At 40.7% G+C, this 20,023-nt stretch overlaps 1 protein-coding gene across 2 annotated transcripts in view; it reads right to left on the reverse strand.

Annotated features, from left to right (window-relative positions):
• Positions 1 to 20,023, reverse strand: part of acot7 (acyl-CoA thioesterase 7) — an 81,362-nt gene that overhangs the window by 35,365 nt on the left and 25,974 nt on the right. For both annotated transcript variants that reach the window (XM_059333654.1, XM_059333655.1), the window contains exons 4-6: positions 19,809 to 19,900; positions 19,486 to 19,600; positions 18,156 to 18,242 (exon numbers count right to left, since the gene is read on the reverse strand). In XM_059333654.1, the coding sequence (XP_059189637.1) occupies positions 18,156 to 18,242; positions 19,486 to 19,600; positions 19,809 to 19,900 (294 nt within the window). The remainder of the gene's footprint in view (positions 1 to 18,155; positions 18,243 to 19,485; positions 19,601 to 19,808; positions 19,901 to 20,023) is intronic.

The following is a 20,023-nucleotide window of genomic DNA, read 5'->3' on the forward strand; positions in this document are numbered from 1 at the left end:
AATCACAATAATATCGTATCGTGACTCAAGTATCGGGATAAAATGATATCGTGGGGCGTCTGGTGATTCCCACCTCCACTAATTAGGTCCATTACAGACCAAGAAGTGCTCGACTTTCAGAATGGGAAGCAGTTCTGTATACTTTAAAATAAAAGACATAGAATAAAACTCTGGATCGACCCTAGGCATTGTGGGAAATAAAACAAAAAAACATTTCTAATATAACTGTGAAGAAACAGCTCAAACACAAAGCTCGGTAATGGAAAATCATAACAATTATGCTTTTTTCCTGATGTAGTGGCAGCTCTACAAAACACAACTGGTGTTGATAAGCAACAATGTGACAGCTGTTAACGTTGACTCGCCCAATTTAATACGCTCTGTTTGAAACTGAATTCACAGTATAGACTTAAAAAAACAAACAACACAATTATTAGAGCGTTCAGTTTATAATTGGGGGAGAGGCAAAAGGTAAAAGAAAAGCAGCATCATTAAAGGTAAAAACACGGCTTCTTGCACCATATTGCCAACAGAAAGACACATATCTGTTAGATTTAACTTTCACAGAGTAAGATGTTTTTATTGTATGTGACCAATTAGCCTGACAAAGAGTATTGGAAACACAATGAACATAGAAATGGACAAGAAGAAGAAGAACAAGAAGAAGAAGAAGAAGAAGAAGAAGAAGAGCCAGTGTCTCAACACCTTTATCTGATGAAGACATGCTGATTGTTGAAATATTAGTTGCAGCATTAACAGCTATATTTATGACAATGTGCTGTAGATCTCATCGTTGTTTGATAATTTTCACTCTGCCATGACAATTTATCACAATCAGATTTGACTGGCTGAAATTAACCCAAGCTGTTCTGTGTGAGAGATTAAAGTACACACACTCACCAGCAAAATCTCAAACCTACAGGAGTCGAGCATTTGATATTAAAAAGATACATTTTGGGTGAAGTATCACTTTTAAGATGTGAAAGCACATCAAATAATCCATCATCAAAAAGTTTGCAGAGCGCTTTGCCAATTCCTGCACTAAAAGCTTTGCAAATGATTTAAAGAGCAAGGAAACACTTTGGACAGGAAATCAAAGTTGCAGATTACAGTGAAGCTTGAGAGCTATTATTTCCCTAAAGGAAGAGAGCTCACAAAGTGGACACAGAGGAATTCACAGACACACATCTGCATTCGTCTGCGTGTGCCCCACGCACACACACACACACACACATACACACACAAACACACACACCAGTGTCAGCTTGTGTCATGTGTTAAGGAAACAGTTGTTTGTGGATTCTCACAGAAAGTGGGACATCTTGTATGGAGTGGGTGGGCTGCAGATGAAAAAAGCAAGAAGGAGGGTGGCATCTGTTTCTTATGTTAGAGAAAGTGTGTGTGCATGTGCAATGTGTGTGTGTGTGTGTGTGTGTGTGTGTGTTGAATATGAACGTATGCTCATTTAGAGATATTCAGACTCTTCACTCGACACTCCAGTTGCCCCAATCGTTCCCTCTGAGTTGCTTTTTGTATCTCTCAGGCTACAGAAAATCAATAAGTCTGCTTGCTGATGGCAGGTTTGGCTCCCAGAGGCTCCATCTGCAATGTGTGGCTCTATTTATGACAGCCAAATGTGTGGGAGTACAAACAGAATGTGCTGCTTGCTCCCAAATGCAGCATTCACTGTAAAAGTGGGCCCGCTGAGTTGATTAAGAATTAAACATGCCATTACTCTGACATCCTCTTATCCCAAATGGCCAGAGCATGACTTCCATTTTATATTGCTGATAATTCAGATTGGTACAAAGAGTTTAATATGAAAAGTAAGACAAATTAAACCTTTATCAGAGGTACAAGACTTAGGTTTCCAACATTTTTTAACACAGAAAATGGCTCTGTAAAGAAATTGAATCAAGTTTTGACTTTGATGTTTGATTAATATCAGGCCAGGCAGAGTGAAAGTGACAAATCTTTTGCTCCATCACATGAAAGGCTCCATCATCTTTAACTCAAAGTATATAACCATTAAAATGCTCACTGATAAGGGCTGTTGCTGTGGCCACAGGTGACAACAGCATGTCAGGAAATATATCACTTCCTTCCTTAAGCCTGTTGTGAAGCATTTTCCAAAACCCATCCAGATTTTTTTTTCCCTATCCATCTTCGCCATGTTGTGAAAATTGATGGGATCTCACCTAAGATTGAAAATTTCCCCTGGGTACCAGGCGTAGCAGGCTGCTGCTATTCAAAGGCTGGAGTGGTCGTGTCTGAGCATGTAACACTTAATAGAGAAGGATCATGACTTGACGAGATGATGAAATCGAATGTAAACGTTGGATTACACTTAGCTGAATCTAAAGATGACAAAGAAACTTGAAGGCCCCCTTCCTGAAAGTTACCACAGTTAACTGCCTAATGAAATATGTTGACTTTGACAACATTGAAAGATGATGGGTGCTGTAACAAAGTAGCCTTGTACAGCAGCTATAATCAATATTTTTATGTTAACAAAGGATCACATGACTTCTTCCATGTGAGTAACGTTGCCAATTGTGAGAAACCCACAACCAACTCTGCAATTCCACTACAATTGCAATTCGACACACTTTACAGCTAATTTTTGTGGTTTCCTGGCTCACAACTTTAGTGTTTTGGCTCATTCTCATTGCTCTCATAAGCATCGTTTTTTAACCAGGCAAACTAGTCTAGTTGCAGTTTACATCCATGTCTCTCCAGACTCAAATGTAGCCATGCCAGTAGAAAATACTGCAAATATTGATGTTGCTGCAAAGGAGGTACAAAATATACAACTTGGATGCTTCACATACTTCCCTCTGTGTTGCTACCTTGCCGTGGTGGGGAGGCTTGTGTACTTCCTTGACCCTGGAGGCTATACCGGCGGGGGTTATACCCCTGGTAGGTCTTACCAAGCCGGGCAGGTTTCGGGGTAGAGGTCCGACAAAAGGCAACACCTGGTCCTCCAGGTTGGGGGTTGGGCGTGGGGCTAACAACCTCACCCCATAAAAACAATACCTGTTACAGATACGCAAACAAGAGAAAACCATGAAATCCCGCCCAGGGGAGAAGATGGACCTTCGTCAGAAGGATTTATGACGCAGGGTGGTGAAAGCCGGAAGCACTCAGAAGCCACTCTGCCGAAAAGCATCCTTTCAACCAGGGTTACAACCACCATCGGTACATGGAACGTAAGGACCATGTTCGAAGCTGGAAAGACCGCACAAGTTGCCAACGAGATGAAGAAGTACAACCTTGCCATACTCGGAATCAGTGAATCAGACAGATTCTGGACAGAAAAGGCTGGCCACAGGAGAGCTGCTGCACTACTCGGGCCATGAGGAGGACAACGCACACCACACCCAGGGAGTCGCTCTGATGCTGCCCAAGGCTGCTCAGAGAGCACTTATGGGATGGGAGGCACATGGACCGAGAGCAATTGCAGCCACCTTCAAAACAAAGAAGGAAAGAATAAACATGAACATCATTCAGTGCTATGGCCCAACCAATGACAGTGACGAAGACAGCAAGGACGAATTCTATAGCAGGATACAGACCATCATCCAGAGATACCCAGGAAGAGACATTACTATCTTAATGGGAGACCTCAACGCAAAAATTGGAAGTAACAACAGAGGCTATGAGAGGATAATGGGGCAGCATGGTCTTGGAGAGATGAACGAAAATGGGGAGCATTTCGCAGACCTATGTGCAAATAACAACCTTGTCATAGGAGGAAGTGTTTGCCCCCACAGGCGAGTACACAAAGCCACATGGGTATCACCGGACCTCTCAATTGAGAACCAAATAGACCATGTATGCGTCACAAAGAAGTTTAGGAGGTCCCTCCTAGATGTACGAGCCAGATGAGGAGCTGACGTAGCATCAGACCACCATCTCCTCGTTGCCAAAGTCCAATTGAAGTTGAGGAGAAACTGGACAGGTGAGAAGAACCGGAGAAAAAAATTCAACACCACACTATTAAGAGATCCAGCAGCAGCAAAGAAATTCAAGATCACACAAAACAATAAGTTCCAAGCCCTGCAAGAGCTAGATGAAGGTGAGGAAAGAGACATAGATGGGATGTGGAAGGTGGTAAAGGAAGCTGTAATCACAACTTGCGATGTAGCACTGGGACCACAGAAAGGTAACCACAAGCCGTGGATATCAGATATCATCAAGAAAAAGAAGGCAGCCCTAAACAGCAGTCGGACAAGAGCAGAGAAACAGAGTATTGGCAGGAAAGACCAGTAAACCTCAAAGACAGGTAAAGGACAAAGAGGGAAAGCCAATAACTGGGGTGGAAGGACAGAAGAAAAGATGGATGGAACATTTCAAGGAAATATTTAACAGACCAGCCCCACAAGACCCACCATAATTCCATCAGGCAGACAGAGATCTGCCAATAGACCTCAGTGCACCAAGAAGAGAGGAGATTAGGGAAGCCATTAAAAAGCTCAGAAACGGCAAGGCTGTAGGACCAGATAGTACCCTGGCTGAGGCACTGAAGACAGATGCAGAGATCATTGGAGAGATGCTCCACCCCCTATTCAAGAAGATGTGGGAAGAGGACAATATCCCGTGTGAATAGAAGGAGGGTTATCTTGTTAAGATGCCAAAGAAAGGGGACCTGAGCAACTGTGCAAACTATAGGGGGATCATGTTACTATCCCTCCCAGGAACGGTCTTCTACGGGATCTTACTGGACAGGATGAAAGATGTGATTGATCCTCAGCTCAGAGACCAGCAGGCTGGCTTCCGCAGAGACAGATCGTGCATAGACCAAATTGCCACACTGCACATCCTGGAACAGTCACTAGAGTGGAACTCACCACTATTCGTAAACTTAATCGACTACGAGAAGGCTTTCAATAGTGTGGACAGGAAGACCCTCTGGAAGCTTCTCAGACACAACGGAGTGCCACAGAAACTAACCAACATCATCAGAAACACCTATGAGGGAATGACCTGCAGGGTGATTCACGGGGGACAACCTACCGACGCTTTCTGCGTACAAACAGGAGTGAGGCAGGGATGCCTTCTATTGCCGTTCTTGTTCCTGCTGGTGATGGATTGGGTAATGAAGCAATCCACAGCAGAAAGGAAAAATGGCATACATTGGACAATGTGGGCGCAGCTCGATGACCTGGACTTTGCTATAGATGTGAGAGTCTGGATTGGCAAGGCCAGAGTAGCGTACCTCCAACTAAAAAACATCTTGAGCGTAAAAGACCTGGCCATCACAACAAAGATCAAGATCTTTAACAGCAATGTGAAGTCAGTCCTACTCTACGGTGCGGAGACATGGAGGACTACAGTAAAAACTACAAACAAAATCCAGTCATTCATCAATACCTGTCTGCAACGAATCCTCCAGATCCACTGACCTAACACCATCAGCAACAAAGAACTGTGGAAATGCACAAACCAAAAGCCAGCGGACGAAGAGATCCTCCAATGGCGTTGGAGATGGATAGGCCATACTCTCCGCAAACCAGCCACAAACACCACAAGACAGTCCCTCAAGTGGAATCCCCAAGGGAAAAGAAAGAGAGGTCGACCACGAAATACCTGGCGCAGAGACTGGGAGGCGGATGCCAAGAAAATGGGCTACACTTGGGGACAGCTTGAGGTGCTGGCTCAGGACCAAGATGCTTGGAGAACTCTTGTTGGCGGCCTAAGCCCCAGAAAGGGTAGTAGGCGATAAGTAATGCTTCACATATATCTTCAACCCAGAAGCACAAAAGATCTGTACAATCACCACAATTTCAAGGTTGGCACCCAAGATTAGTGTCACCAGCTTAGTATCCGACCAAAGGTGAATTATGGTCACAATCTCCCCTTCTGTTCCTGAGTTAAGGCTTTGAATATTAGCCAAAAAGTGTTTTGTAGAACATTACGATGCCACAGTACAGTGGGCCTTTGACCTTATGGATAGAAAATGTCATCATTTAAGCCACTGGTGCTGGACACAAAATTCTAAAAAACAAATTCCTGCTCAGCACCAAACTGTGGACAGACAAAGTTAGCAGCTAGGGGAATATTGTGGAGCATCTATCATCTAAACTAGGGGTTGGCAACCTTTACTAACAAAAGAGCCATTGTTGGACAAAAAAAGAGAAATAATGTCAGAACGGAGCCGCAAACCTTATTTTAAGCCTTACAATTGAGATGTAACAGTCTACTAAGTCTAAATTAGCCTGCCAATATTACTAATAAGTAATATTTATTAATATGATTTTGTCAGAATGCAGCGAGGAGCCAAATGTAAATGAGAGGCTAGACACCAAAGAAATATCTCAGGAGATTTGGAATCGAAAGCTAGTCTAGCTAGAGAAACTCAAAACTAGACTTGAAGTTGGCAAAATGTAGATGTTAAGGTGCCGTGCTGTAGACGTTTTAATATTTTTTTTGCCACAGGGAGCCATTGCAGATGGCCTAAACAGCCACATGTGGCTCCGGAGCCGCAGGTTGCCTGCACCTGATCTAAACCAACAACCAAATATTTCCCTCAGGAGTTGGAGAAGACCAATACTCAGCTAAAAGAGATTTATTATTGGATTTAAATTCACTTGATGGAAAGACTTGTAATGAATGATAATGTTGCTCTGTTGGATCTGTTGAATGTAGAAAGTGTTTGCTAACAAGCCCTCCATCCCAACTTAAAAGGCAATAAGTCAGTATATTGTTAAACAAATCAATAGATGTAGCTTAACAGAGGGCAAGGTACATTTTAAGACCATTAGAACATAAACTTAAATTACTATGTTAAAGTGTTTTAGGATATCCAATTCTTTAACTCCAGGACTAAATGTTGACTGAGACAGAAATTCCTACTTCCTGGCAGCGATGGTCTTGTACATCATAATAATAAGGCCTGGTTACATGCTGCTATTACTGAATTGAACCATCTCCTTTTCATGGGCCAGACACAGTCCAGCTCTGGAAGCCGTCCCAGAAATAATCTATTGTACTACTGTCCCTATTAGGTCCATAACAGTATAATCCTATTTGCTATAAAGGAATACAACAGTAACGGCTGCACATTATGTCTAACAGTAACATTCAGATGATGTAACTGAGCCAGATAAGCTCCTATAAACAATATATATCTGTTGCCCTTTCTGCACAAATATTATTAGTTTTGACTTTATCTCACAAGAGTGCTACAAAATAGCAGCTCTGGTAGCAGCAGACACACATCAGCTTATAAAATCTGATGATATTAATCCTTGAAACAAAGTGACTCTGCATTTTTGAGATTTCATCTAATTTGATATTCCATTTGCAAATATTGAATGGTAAGAATTAGATTGTATTTATTCTGTTTCTCTGTAATTGCATGAGGGCTCTTATCAGAATGAAAAGATCTTCAAGAGGTCAGTCAGGGTAAATAAAGGAACCGTGAAGGATGGAGAGAAAGCCCCGCTCTGTATGCTAAGGTATGAAGTGAATGCTAATGCATGTGTAGATGAATGACTTGGCTGGAAAAAGTCAAGAATTTAATTTTATGACAGGACATGAACTTTGGAACTTTGGAAGAGAAATGATAAATAGAAATGCACCAAGGACTTGGTTATTTGTGGATTAGACTGTGAATTTCTGAGGGACCTTGAGACTGAGAGGAGCAGTGAGAGTGGGCTCCCGCGGTCTTGTTCCCCGGCTCCCTGGTGTTAGCAGCTCTCCAGATGCCTTGTGAAAACGAGGCTGGTGGGTGTGGGGGGGGGATAATTACCCCAGTTTGCTGATGTTCTTCACTTTACCACACTCCCTTAGAGACTTCCCACTGCCTAAAAGTAGCTATGATTAGTTAAAAGCTGTGAGTTTGGGTGTTTGAAAATACTGTTGTATGGCTAGAGTCAGTTTTGATGGCAGAGCTGAGTGGCAATTATAAACAGTAACTTATAAATGTCTTAATAATCTAAATTGTTGGATTTTTTTGTTTTTCTCCACCACACATACTTGTCACATTGTGGGGGGGAAATGGTTCATTGGCATTTCTTCATTTTAGAGAGGAATATTAACTTCTCATGAAGCCAATAAGGGGAAATGAAGGACAAATGTGGACATGGTGCATTGTGAGTTTTAGTGTAAAATCCCAAATCACAGCAAGAATGTTCCAACTGTAAGTATAAGGTTCCTTTTTTTTAAAAAACCTTTAAGCTAATCTTCACACAATTTCGCTTTTGTTGCCTCATCTAAAACTCCCCCAATCAATATTTTCTAGATTCACAATAATTTTCATGGACAGCCCACATCTTTATGTCCTGCCCCCACGTTTCCTGTGCTATATTGCCTCATGCACACCAAAAGCTATTATTTCTGCCAAATCTCCAAAAGGAAGTGTTAGTTTGTGTGCATTCTGCAAAATAATCATGACATTACGTTGGATATTAAATTTATCCCATGCACTAGAAACCAGTGACTACAAATAAACTGGAGGATGTGCTGTCCTTGAGAACCAAAGATGCTTGTCTTTATTAATCACTACCATCAGTGGAACTGTTAATGCAACTCCTGCAAAAAAAAAAAAAACCCTCTCCTTGTACAGTCGATGTAAAAGGTTGAAGAGAGGCTCAATGTGAGACTGCAAATGAGGACAAGCGAGGCCAAGACAGCCCTGGGCCTGGAGTTACACATTCACAGGGTGACATGGCACACTATGACTCTCCCTTTGCCGTAGGGTGGGAACACGAAAGGCAGAGTCGGGAGGAGGGAGGGTGGGAGTGGGGGGGATCTGGGGTGGAAATGGTGTGTGTGAAGAGGAAAGACAGTTCACTCCAAATGGGGAAAAAAGGGCAATTAGTAACCAAGTCTCTAGTGCAGCCCAGTTTGCCACGGGGCAGAATACCTCTGTGATTAGATTCCTTCTGACGATTTACCCAAATCTTCGCGCACAATGCTGTCCATCGGCAGGCATGAGAACAATGAACGGGGGTCTTTCGGGCAGCTCTTGTCGCCCAACAACCCTAACTTCAAGCGCTTTTAATTAGAACCAGCTCAGACACAGCACACTGCACAAGGCCCCCGCTGATGAGAGGAGAAAGTGTGAGACCGAGAGATATCGACAGCAAAGCATGCGTGACCTCTGCCTCCCTCACCACTTCCTAAACTCACTCTGTCTATCCTTGCGACTCTATTTCTTCCCTCTGATTCTTGTTCTTGCCCTCTACCTTTATCCACCACTGACAGTTCCCCATCTCTCTCTGTCCCTCACATCCCCTCTCCAACAGGAGCTTTGATCATGGACAGTATCAAACGCCTCAAACTGCCTCCTAATGAGCTGTTACTATAGAAACAGCTCCTGTTAACATTACTGCCATGCAGCCAACCACCCACATCCTCTTCCAAAGTCCCATAAGCTGCATATTTTTTTGTATATTTTACCTTCCAGCTGCGGTGAGCTTTACTAAACACGTTAACAAATTAATGTGCGACTTTAAGTTTTGAAAACTGCAACAAGAGCTGTCATGGTTACTGTTAAACTGTGAGCATCATGTACATGTACACAACAGGCCTGGGAAAACCATTGAGATACCAATGATGTCATGGACATTCTGTCAGATAAAGGGCTTTTAGATAAAACGCACCTCTGGCTGTGATGGTAAAGGTCATTAACCCCTGCCAATTACTTTTCTGAATGTGCAATGTGGCCTTCTCAACAGTAATAAACATGGTTAATTCCAGGTCTGTCTTTAACTGTGTTCATTTCACAGCTGTGAATGTGATTTTTTTTTTTTAGTACAACTCCAATTCCAAAAGAGTTTGGACACTATGTACACTAAGAAGGCATCAAATTTATAATTCATAGTGTGTTTACTTTACAAAAACATGACCAAAAAAACTCACCGCCCACTTTATAAGCTATCAAGGTGTACCTAATGAAGTGGTGGTGTGGTCTTCTGCTGCTGTAGCTTCAAGTTTGGATGTGTTGTGCGTTCAGAGATGGTCTCCTGCATACCTTGAGTTGTTATTTGAGTTACTGTTGAACCAGTCTGGCCATTCTCCTCTGACCTCTGGCATCAACAAGAGAACTGCCACTCACTTCATATTTTCCCCCTTTCCAGACCATGCTCTGTAAACCCTAGCCCATCTGGCACCAACACCCATGCCACGTTCAAAGCCACTTAAATCCCCTTTCTACCTCATTCTGATGCTCGGTTTAAGCTTCAGCAGGTGATCTTCACCATGCCCATATGTCTAAATGCCTTGAGTTGCTGCCATGTGATTGGCTGATTAGATATTTGCATTAACAAGCGGCTGAACAGGTGTACGTAATAAAATGTCCAGTGAGTGTAGATCATCTTGGTACAGCTTTAAATTGATTATTTAGCAAAAGGGAATCTTATTTTAGAATTTAGAATTCTATATTTAGAATTTTAGACAGTAACTTTTCTGGAATTGTGGTTGCAGATATAGTTCATATATGGCAATTGTATGTTTTTTGTTGGACTGCTAATATTTTAGAAAGTATGATAAACAACCTCATTGTAATGTATCATTTGCTAAATTATAAACTATATGTACTGATGTAGAGCAGAGTTTTTCAAAGTGAAGGCAGGCCTCCCCAGGAGGGCTCCAAACAGTTTCAGGGAATGCTCAGTAAAAGCAAGTGAAACAATATTAGTCATTTTTAGAAGATCACATGGAATAGCCTAAATGTGTGTTTTTTTGGTGAAAGAGACAGTTCAGAAGTCAGCTTACAGTAGTTTGGAGGAATATTACAGTTTTTCTTACTTTTCTAGAATCAGAAAATAAAAAAAGCTCTAAAACTAAGGTCAGAAACTAAAAAAGGTCCCAAGGCATTAATGCCTCAATGTCTTTTTTATACATTTGGTGTAGTCTGAAGTAATGTCAAACAGTAATATTTTGCTATCTTGGCTCAATTGCTGAGTGTCTACTTGATCAAATAACATAATAATGATCTCACAGGCACCCCATAATGGAGCGAAACTAAGCAAGTAAACTAACGGTCAGATGAAGGAGCACCTTCCTCTTAGCTTTAGATGACTTTTTATTGGATGACTGAGCAGAAAACCCCATGTTCATTCTCTGCATTTACACAAAAATGCAACTTTCTGAAAAAACAATATGATTTATTTTTTAGACAGCAAATAAGTAACTCATCCCTCCTTCTCGTCAAGTTTTTTTACAGCATGCCTGACCCTGACAGACATCTGACAGCTTGTTGGTCTCACTCAACGCATGTGTCAGTTTCCTTCTGTCTGGGTTAAACACTGCATACACACACACAAACACAAACACACTATTGTGTTTAATCAATTCGGGGCCAGTCGTTAAAGTTGGTGCCTTTTCTCTCTCGTATTGATTCTACGTCAGCATTCAGTACAAGTAAACAAACTCTCCCTTCAGTTAATGACTGGGGTTGCAGGGCTCCTTTTAGAACATATTCCACTGCAGATTACTCAATACATGCAATGTGCCTCCTATAAATTATATAAATTATGTCATTTTAGAGCAAATAAAGTGGAAATTTGCGCTGGCTACACTGGAACCCCAGAAATATTGGCTCTAGCTCCCAGGCTAAATTGTCTTAGGACTGATGGCCAATGAGTTTCAATACTGACCTATATATAGGTAGACAAAACTTGATTTTAGATCAGGTTTCCTGCAGCTTTTATGACTGTGGTCTATATACCATATATATGCATATATATATAAGTAATTTAAGTAGGTAAAATGAATCTCGGTCCATTCTGCATAACGAGTATTTTTACTTTAGATACTTTAAGTACATTTTGATGTTGATACTTTTGAACTAACTTCTTAATGCAGGACTTTTACTTGTAGTAATTCTGCAGTGTGTTATTAGTACTTTTACTTAAGTAAGGGATCTCAATACTTTTTTCACCACTGCTTACTAATACAAGAAAACATACAGTATATGATGGACTAATCATGTACATTATGTACCAGGCAGTATTATTGGATAGATAGATAGATAGATAGATAGATAGATAGATAGATAGATAGATAGATAGATAGATAGATAGATAGATAGATAGATAGATAGATAGATAGATAGATAGATAGATAGATAGATAGATAGATAGATAGATAGATAGATATTTAGAGTATGGTCCTAGATTTTATTGGAGTTCAGTTTCTAGTTATTGTTTTGATAATTTTATCTCTGGATCAATCTTGGTTTTAGTGGAGAGAAGGCTGGAGATACACACACACACACACACACATACACACACACTCTCCCACTCCTCACAAAGGTCGATCACACAAGCTCCAGTGGACATATCCCTGTCTCCCTGAATTCCTCTGTCTCAGGCAGTGACATGTTTATATACCCACTGAGCATAGATCAGGGCAGAGGACAGATAATATAGAGCCACAGTGATGGATGTGTTCCTGTGTCCGGCCAGTCCCTGACTCAACTCTGCCACACACAAACACACTGCATTAAGTCTATGCACATTAACCACTTCATAGCCACACACATCTGTATCTGTATTTCATCCTCTCACACACACACACACACACACACACACACACGCACGCACACGCACGCACGCACACGCGCACACACAGACACACACACACACACACACACACACACACACACACACACACAGTAGATTTAAGGAATGATGCAGCTCCACACGTGCACACAGACAGAGATCAGATGCACAAATGCAAACAACCACTAATCAGATTATTGGTGCATTGATGAGGAAAAAGAAGTATCTTAAACATTAAATCTTGAGTCTATTTGTTTTAATCACGATGCAGCGGTGTCCACCTGTGGCAATCAACAGCTGTTTCCATGGAAACAGAAGGTATGCTTCCTTAGAAAATAAAGAAAGGAGGAGAGCGAGAGAGGAAGAGAGAGCATGAGAGAGCATGAGAAACTGAGAAGTGGTGGGCAGGCAGGAAAGAATAAGCAGCACAGAAAAGGAAATTAAAATAAAGAAAAATAATGCTCTGTTAATGGGCATTGTGGTAGGCTTGAATCCATTTTTTCATTATTTAGTTTCCTTTTTGAGGCCAGGCCTTGACCCCTCAACATCTAGCATTGCAGACGTTGGGGTACTTATCAGCATTTTTTATTAACACAGTGTGCAGGCTCCTGGCATGCACCTGCTGCTTGCTTGTTTTATTTATTAAGAAATGTTGAGCGTCTGGGGCTCAGTAGAGAGAGCGGTCATGCTGCAATCACAAGGTCGGTGGTTTGATCCCCAGCTCTGACTTTCCTCATATGTTGCAGCATGCTTGGTTTGGATGGGAATTATTATGATTTTACCGATGCTGCGATGGATTCAAACATACTGTTTTCCTTCATAGTTTGGATGACGAGATTAAACAACTATAAATCAATTAAAGAAACTGTATAGACACAATGCTTGGAAAATATTTATATATTTTTTATTCAGGTATATGTGTCTATAATGTAAAATCGACGGATTATTATATTATCCAGGTGACATATATACAGGTGAATCTATGTTAATACTTGAATATAAGTAAAAAGTTTGAAGGAGAAAGGAAACAATCAGTAATAATAAGACATGAGATGTACAAATTGTATTTAAATGTTTTTGGTATTTTTTCATTTTTTCCTTTTGTAGTGGCTACAAAAACCATCGTGGACCTGTGCACACTTTTGGACATAAAAGTATAATTCAGACTCCTGCTGGTATCTCTAAGTTTTGTTTATTGGTGACCAGTCTGTGAGATATCCATCCCTCAACTCCTTCTGTCACCACAGCATCTAGGGATGTGATTGGGATTAATTGATTGTGCAGCTCAAGCCAATTAATAACAGTAACTTGTGTTTGCTGATGTTCAATCATCCTCAGACATCACTAAAAACGTTTTTTCCACAGTTTCTTCAGTAGAAAGTTGTTTCAATGACAACAGTTTGTGAATCTCCTCCAAAACATGAGCAGCCTATCTGCCCAGCCTGATGCCACCAGAGGTAAGGTAGAAAATGTGTTTTATTGTGACGAATAGGTCGTATTTGTCTTTGGAAGACAAATAAATGAAGAATGTGATGCTCACAGAGCGCTGAATTAGATCCAGTATGAGTGTCAAATTATTCCTGACCAAAAATATGGTATTAAGTTGACACAATTATATTAGCCCGCATTAGCGTCAATGACATAATTGTCAAATATCTGGCTGGATGGATGTGATGTCACACTTAACTGGCTCTGCTGTTACATTGTGCTGTCAGTCAGTCCAGATCCAACACTGGGACATTAAATAGGACCTAAAAGGATGGTGTTTAATACAGAGAAGATTTTAAATTTTAAAGGGCGCATATGAATGTGTGTTGTTGAGCCTTCATGTGTTTGTGCACATGTCTCCTTAGGCTCCAGCTAAGTAGGCCACTGTTCCACACCACAAAGGGGAAACATATAGTAAGCAAATAGCCTAGAATTTAATTATTGTGTCAGTTTGCTTTTTTCCAACAAGAGTCTAGAGAGAAGGTGGTGCGAGCAAGACACAGTAAGAGAGGCAGCGAGAGTGAGCTGCCTGACCTGACTCGGTTATGTAAACAAAATAAGTGTAGTGAAAGCAGCAGCAGCAGCAGCAGCAGCGAACAACAGGGAACATTGCCTAATGAGCAATGGCATGTACAGAGAGAGAGCGGCGGTGTGTGTGTGTGTGTGTGTGTGTGTGTATTCTAAATGACCTGCATGCTTGTTCCACATTTGTTTTTTAATTGGACAGATTTCTCAGCAAATTAAAAAGGCAACCATGACACGTGCGACACTTAACCGTCCCGCCCTGCTCCTCCTCCTCCCGTCCTGCTGTCCCATTCCCTTCCTCATTGCTTCTCTTCCTCAGTCAACGTCTCTCGTCTGTTTTTCCTCCTCACTATCTGGTGTCTCTCTGATGGCCTCTTTACATAGCTGACCTCAATAGAAATGGCAGTATGAGGCAGGAACATTCTGCCAGAAACAATATACCTCCACCGATAAAAAGCATCTGTTCTCTGCTGATAAAATGCTGGATTTGTTACAGACACAGGCAGAATGCTTTCCAGTGAGTGTTCGCTTTTTTTATATTGTTTGAAACATCAGATAAAACTGTTTTTTTGGTCATGGGTGGCTAAACCCTCGAATCTGGACACGCACTCATTAAATTAGTTGTTTATCTTGCTTTTAATCTTACTTTGCTGCTTTCTGAACTGCTTGCTTTGTGTTTTGTGTTGTCATTTTTTCCCAAAGTACTTTGCAAACTTTGTTTTGAGGAATCTACAGCAGGAGGGGAAGGGCCCAGGGACAAAATTAAAAAAGGACAGGAAGCTTCCTACTTTTAAAAAGTGTTTCAATCGATATTTATGCAAAGGAAATAGCCTCAAGAGGCTTTTTTTTAAAACGCCATCTGAATATTAAAAATAGGCCCAGTCAGAATATTTAACGAGGTCAAAAAACGAGTCATAAAGGGAACAATTTAAGACTCTGAGTCGTTGAGCGTGTCAGCGAAGCACAGAATTGGAAACGGCATCAGCGCTATAAATTCCCTGTTATGTGGCCCTTCTATTTTCAATTTGTTGTTCTAGTTGTCTATTTCCTGCTTCAGGCTTGTCATTCTGCTCTTCACCATTACAGCCATGCTCATAACTGCACAGTGTGCTGTCAATGCAAGTAACAACCCCAGTAGTTATTTCAAAACGCAACAGTGCACACAAATACAAGACAATCACTCACTAACACTCACTCCCCAAAACGGTCAGGGGAGACATTTCTGAACCAAACAATCGTCCATTCACTTAGGACAACATAAGTACTAAAAGCCACACAGTTCTTTTTCAAGGGCGTTTCACTTTAGATTAAATTCAGCAGTATTTCTTCTTGTGTGCCACCGCTGTGTTGCTACAGTACACGCTGTACCGAGTACAGTCTGGGGGTTAAAGCCAAAGGCTATAAAACTGTGAGGCACTGTGTCTGCAATTCATAAGCAAACCGCTGAAGGTGGGATAGATGGAGACATGTAGATAAACCCATGCAAACGTGTGCTGCATACTATATATGTGAGTGTATAATGTTTGATCACTCCTTATAGATGTTTTTGTATTGTGGCTTTCTTGCCTCAACTTCTATGTACATAAATCTTCTTATTCTCTCATAAGTCTCTCTTTATCTGCGTCTTTCTCACTATACATTTTCTTCTGTAGGTGTCTTTGTTCCATCCTCTCCCCTGCAAGATTTCCATACTGTACTGAGCTGGTCAGGTGAGTCCCTGCCTTGAATACCAAGCAGCATAATGCTGTTCATGAGCTCTTTGTTCCTCATGTATGAGAGTGACAAAGAAATCTGACAGACAGTAGAGTGTAAGTGGCAGAGGGCGACTTGGAAACACTGAGCTCTGAAACGGCCTGTCAGCAGCTGTTAGTACTGGATCAATCACACAGTCTGGGAGTACATTTACACAATGAATAAATCTCAAACTATGATTTCACTTTGCATTGATGGGAATATCAAATAAATTGATGTACTTCAGAGAAGTCAGTTTATTTGACATTTGTTTCTTTGCATAACTCCCTTTCAACTGTACATGGTAAAGGTGTATATAATATATTTACATTTGCATTTTAACAGGATCAACCACTATGGTGTGTATGAAACACACATACAGTCATGGAAAAAATTATAAGACCATTTTTTTCCTTCAATTTCTTGTTCATTTTAATGCCTGGTACAACTAAAGGTACATTTGTTTGGATAAATATAATGATAACAACAAAAATAGCTCATAAGAGTTTAACTTAATAGCTGATATCTAGCCATTTTCCATGGTTTTCTTGATAATAACCAAAATCATTATAAAAAAAAAAGGAAAATGGCTAGATATCAGCTCTTAAATTAACCTCTTATGAGCTATATTTGTTGCCATCATTATATCTGTCCAAACAAATGTACATTTAGTTGTACCAGGCATTAAATGAACAAGTAACTGAAGAAAACAAGGGTGGTCTAATATTTTTTTCCATGACTGTATACTGTATATGTAGCCAGCATCATCACTTCCAGTATGTATCCCGCTAGCTCACTGCCATGTAGCTTCAGTGCATAGACAAATAGATACAATTCTCACTGAAATCATCAGCCTGTAGTCTATTCTTTCTGCTAACAGAGACTACCAAAGCTGGTCAGTTTGTAGCCTCTACCATGAAAATGTAAACAAAACCATACTGGTCAAATTATCTGAGAAAAGGAATCGTCTCCTCCTTTAGTTCATTTTAGGTGAATAACATCAACCACTTCCTTTTTTTTTTTTAGAACAAATTTAGTCAACAGTAAAAGTTGAATTAGGCTATTTTTACCACCAGGGGGCAGAAAAACAAGCTCACAGAAACACAGCCCTGATACTATTGATTTATTAAGTGTTAACCTGTTACCAAAGAAAAGTGTCCTTTCACATCAAGCATGCACAAACCAATATGAGCATTTGGTTAAAGTTAGATTTATGCTGTCCAGAACTCACTGGCCCTTTACCCACAGACTCCAGCTTCTTCACACTGGGCAGGAAGTGTTTATTCGGCAGGTTTTACAGGGAATGGTAGAGCTGCAAAGCTCATCCATACAGCACTTAGTAGAACAACCAAAACAAAAAGCTATAACTGGCTATCTACAGGCAGCAGAAAGCAATTGACCAACAAACCTGCAGAGACCGGCGGCAGCACTCCTCCTCTTCAGCTAAATGCAGAACCCTACATTTAAACAGCAATGCATCAGGTGCAGGCATATCTGGCTTTTAATCATATGGGAGATGACACTGATTCATTTATGTTGTGCCCAAAACACATCTATGATTAATTAAGATACTAAATACACTCCCTTTGCACCATTTATCCAACAAAAGTAGAGTTGGACACACTCTAAATGCACTTTAGACCATGCAATATAGATTCTTTAAAAAAGGGCCATATAAGTGACTTTTCTGGTCCTGCGGGTAGTGCTTTCATTCATGGCTCATATCAACAGACTTGATTCATGGACCATTGATGATTCCTCATTTTTCACACCAACATGTTACAGAAAGACTCTGGAACGGACTCTGCTACTTTTTGGCATTAAGACAGTGAGAGTCAACTGTCCACCTACTGTAATGACCTGCTGAATGTGGAAATCAAACACAGCGGTTGGACTCACCGCCATGGACATAGTGGTGTAGCGTGCAGTCAGAGGGCCCCACCAAATGAATCAGACTGGACTGGCTGAAGCCAACTGTGTGTTGTTCTGCAATGCAAACACACAACCAAAGACATATGAAAAACAATCGCAGCTTTTGCATTGAAGAACTTGCTGTTAGTATTTTGTCCAAACAAACCAGCACAGACATAAACTTCATGCTTCTGGATGCTGCCAAACTCACTGTACTGACATGCAGCCTGAGGAGCAAGTAAACCTACCTTTTGGTTGATCATCTGTGTGTGAGTGAACATGAGAGAATTAAAGCATTAGTTATAACTCTTACTACACCGTTGTTGATTACAATTACTGAGGGAATATGTAACTTTGAGCAATTTAACTGTGTTTAATAAAATTGAAAGTTGTTTGTTGAGAGTCCAATATATATAATGTAATGATAAGTGGAAGGCACAAGTTAATTAAAAGGCACTGTAGAACACGGTCGCCCATAAAGTTGGAATAATTTTTTTTTCAGACACAATTGTGGTTTCATTTTCATTGTGATATGTAATGTGATGTGTATGGAAGAGATTGATTAAGAAAAAATACACTTTATCCATCAATAATAATAATAATAATAATAATAATAATACATTTCATTTATAAGCACCTTTCTAACACACTGTACAATAGTTTGAACAATTGAATGAATCACATTGTCACAATCATTTCATCGAAAGAGGTTAACAATGTTTTTTTATTATCTGTGACCTTGTCATTAATTACTGAAAGCACACGAAGGACACGAAGGCACACAAATTTCTCTCAATACACTATAGACAGTTGACATTATTTTTCCTCGGTAATAAGCAATAATATGTCAATCTAAACATTTTTTTCACAGTGCAGCAGCAGAAAAATCTAATTTATCTGACAGCCAAAACCAACCATTCAGACCAATTTAACAATTATCAGATGACATCAAATGTCTTGCATTGTTTTTGACTTCATGCTGCAGCTTGTTATCACAGTTGTAAAAGGCACAGCGAACGACATATTCACATTATAAATAACCTGAATGTTCTCCTGTCTCTATAGCCACCACACCTATTTAAATTCCTGCACATTGATTGAACAACAAGGAAGGATAGAGATTAATTCAGGCTTAAATAGGTCTTTGCAGTGCCTCTGCAGTGTTACACGTAGGTGTTACAGAATGTGCATGTTAAACAATAATGCAATTTCAATTACAACAAATCTAGAAGCAAGACCATTATGTGCACCTCAGATTTCTGCTGTTTTACGGCATGTCAGGATGGTTTGGGTTGAGGCCTTCAGTGTAGATCTTTACCTGGGTTGGGTGGAGGTGGCACCACCTCTTCAATCCTCGCTTTGGTCTCCAGTCTCTCCATCTTCTGAGCCTCGTAGCGCTTCTTGCCTTCCTCCTCTTGTTCTGCACTGGCATACTACGGACAGAGCATATTCAGCATGAACACATATCTGTCTTTACATGACTGCATGCAGTAAAGTTTATCACACTGACATTCATAACAAACAAGACAAGTGAAATTGAGTTTTCACACTGTTATGGAGGGAGAGAGAGTCAGAGAATCTGACAGGTACAATTTCTGAACTTTCGTCCATGAAGGTCAGAACAACCAACTTTCCACGTACCTTGATGGGCGGCACTTGCATGATCTTGTCGACATTCTGCAGAGAGCAGGGGACGTACCACAGCGCTGCCTTGTTGGCCAGCTTTTTGGCACCTGCAGTGACAGAGAAAAGGTTGTTCAAATTCTTGTACAGAGGAAAATGTCACTGAGGAATTTTAACAGCTTTCTTCCACCAAATAAGCTGACACAATCTTCTCTGAGTTTTGTGACTGTAAA

Source organism: Centropristis striata, chromosome 5, assembly GCF_030273125.1.
Source record: "Centropristis striata isolate RG_2023a ecotype Rhode Island chromosome 5, C.striata_1.0, whole genome shotgun sequence".
In the NCBI taxonomy this organism is placed as follows: Eukaryota; Metazoa; Chordata; class Actinopteri; order Perciformes; family Serranidae; genus Centropristis; species Centropristis striata.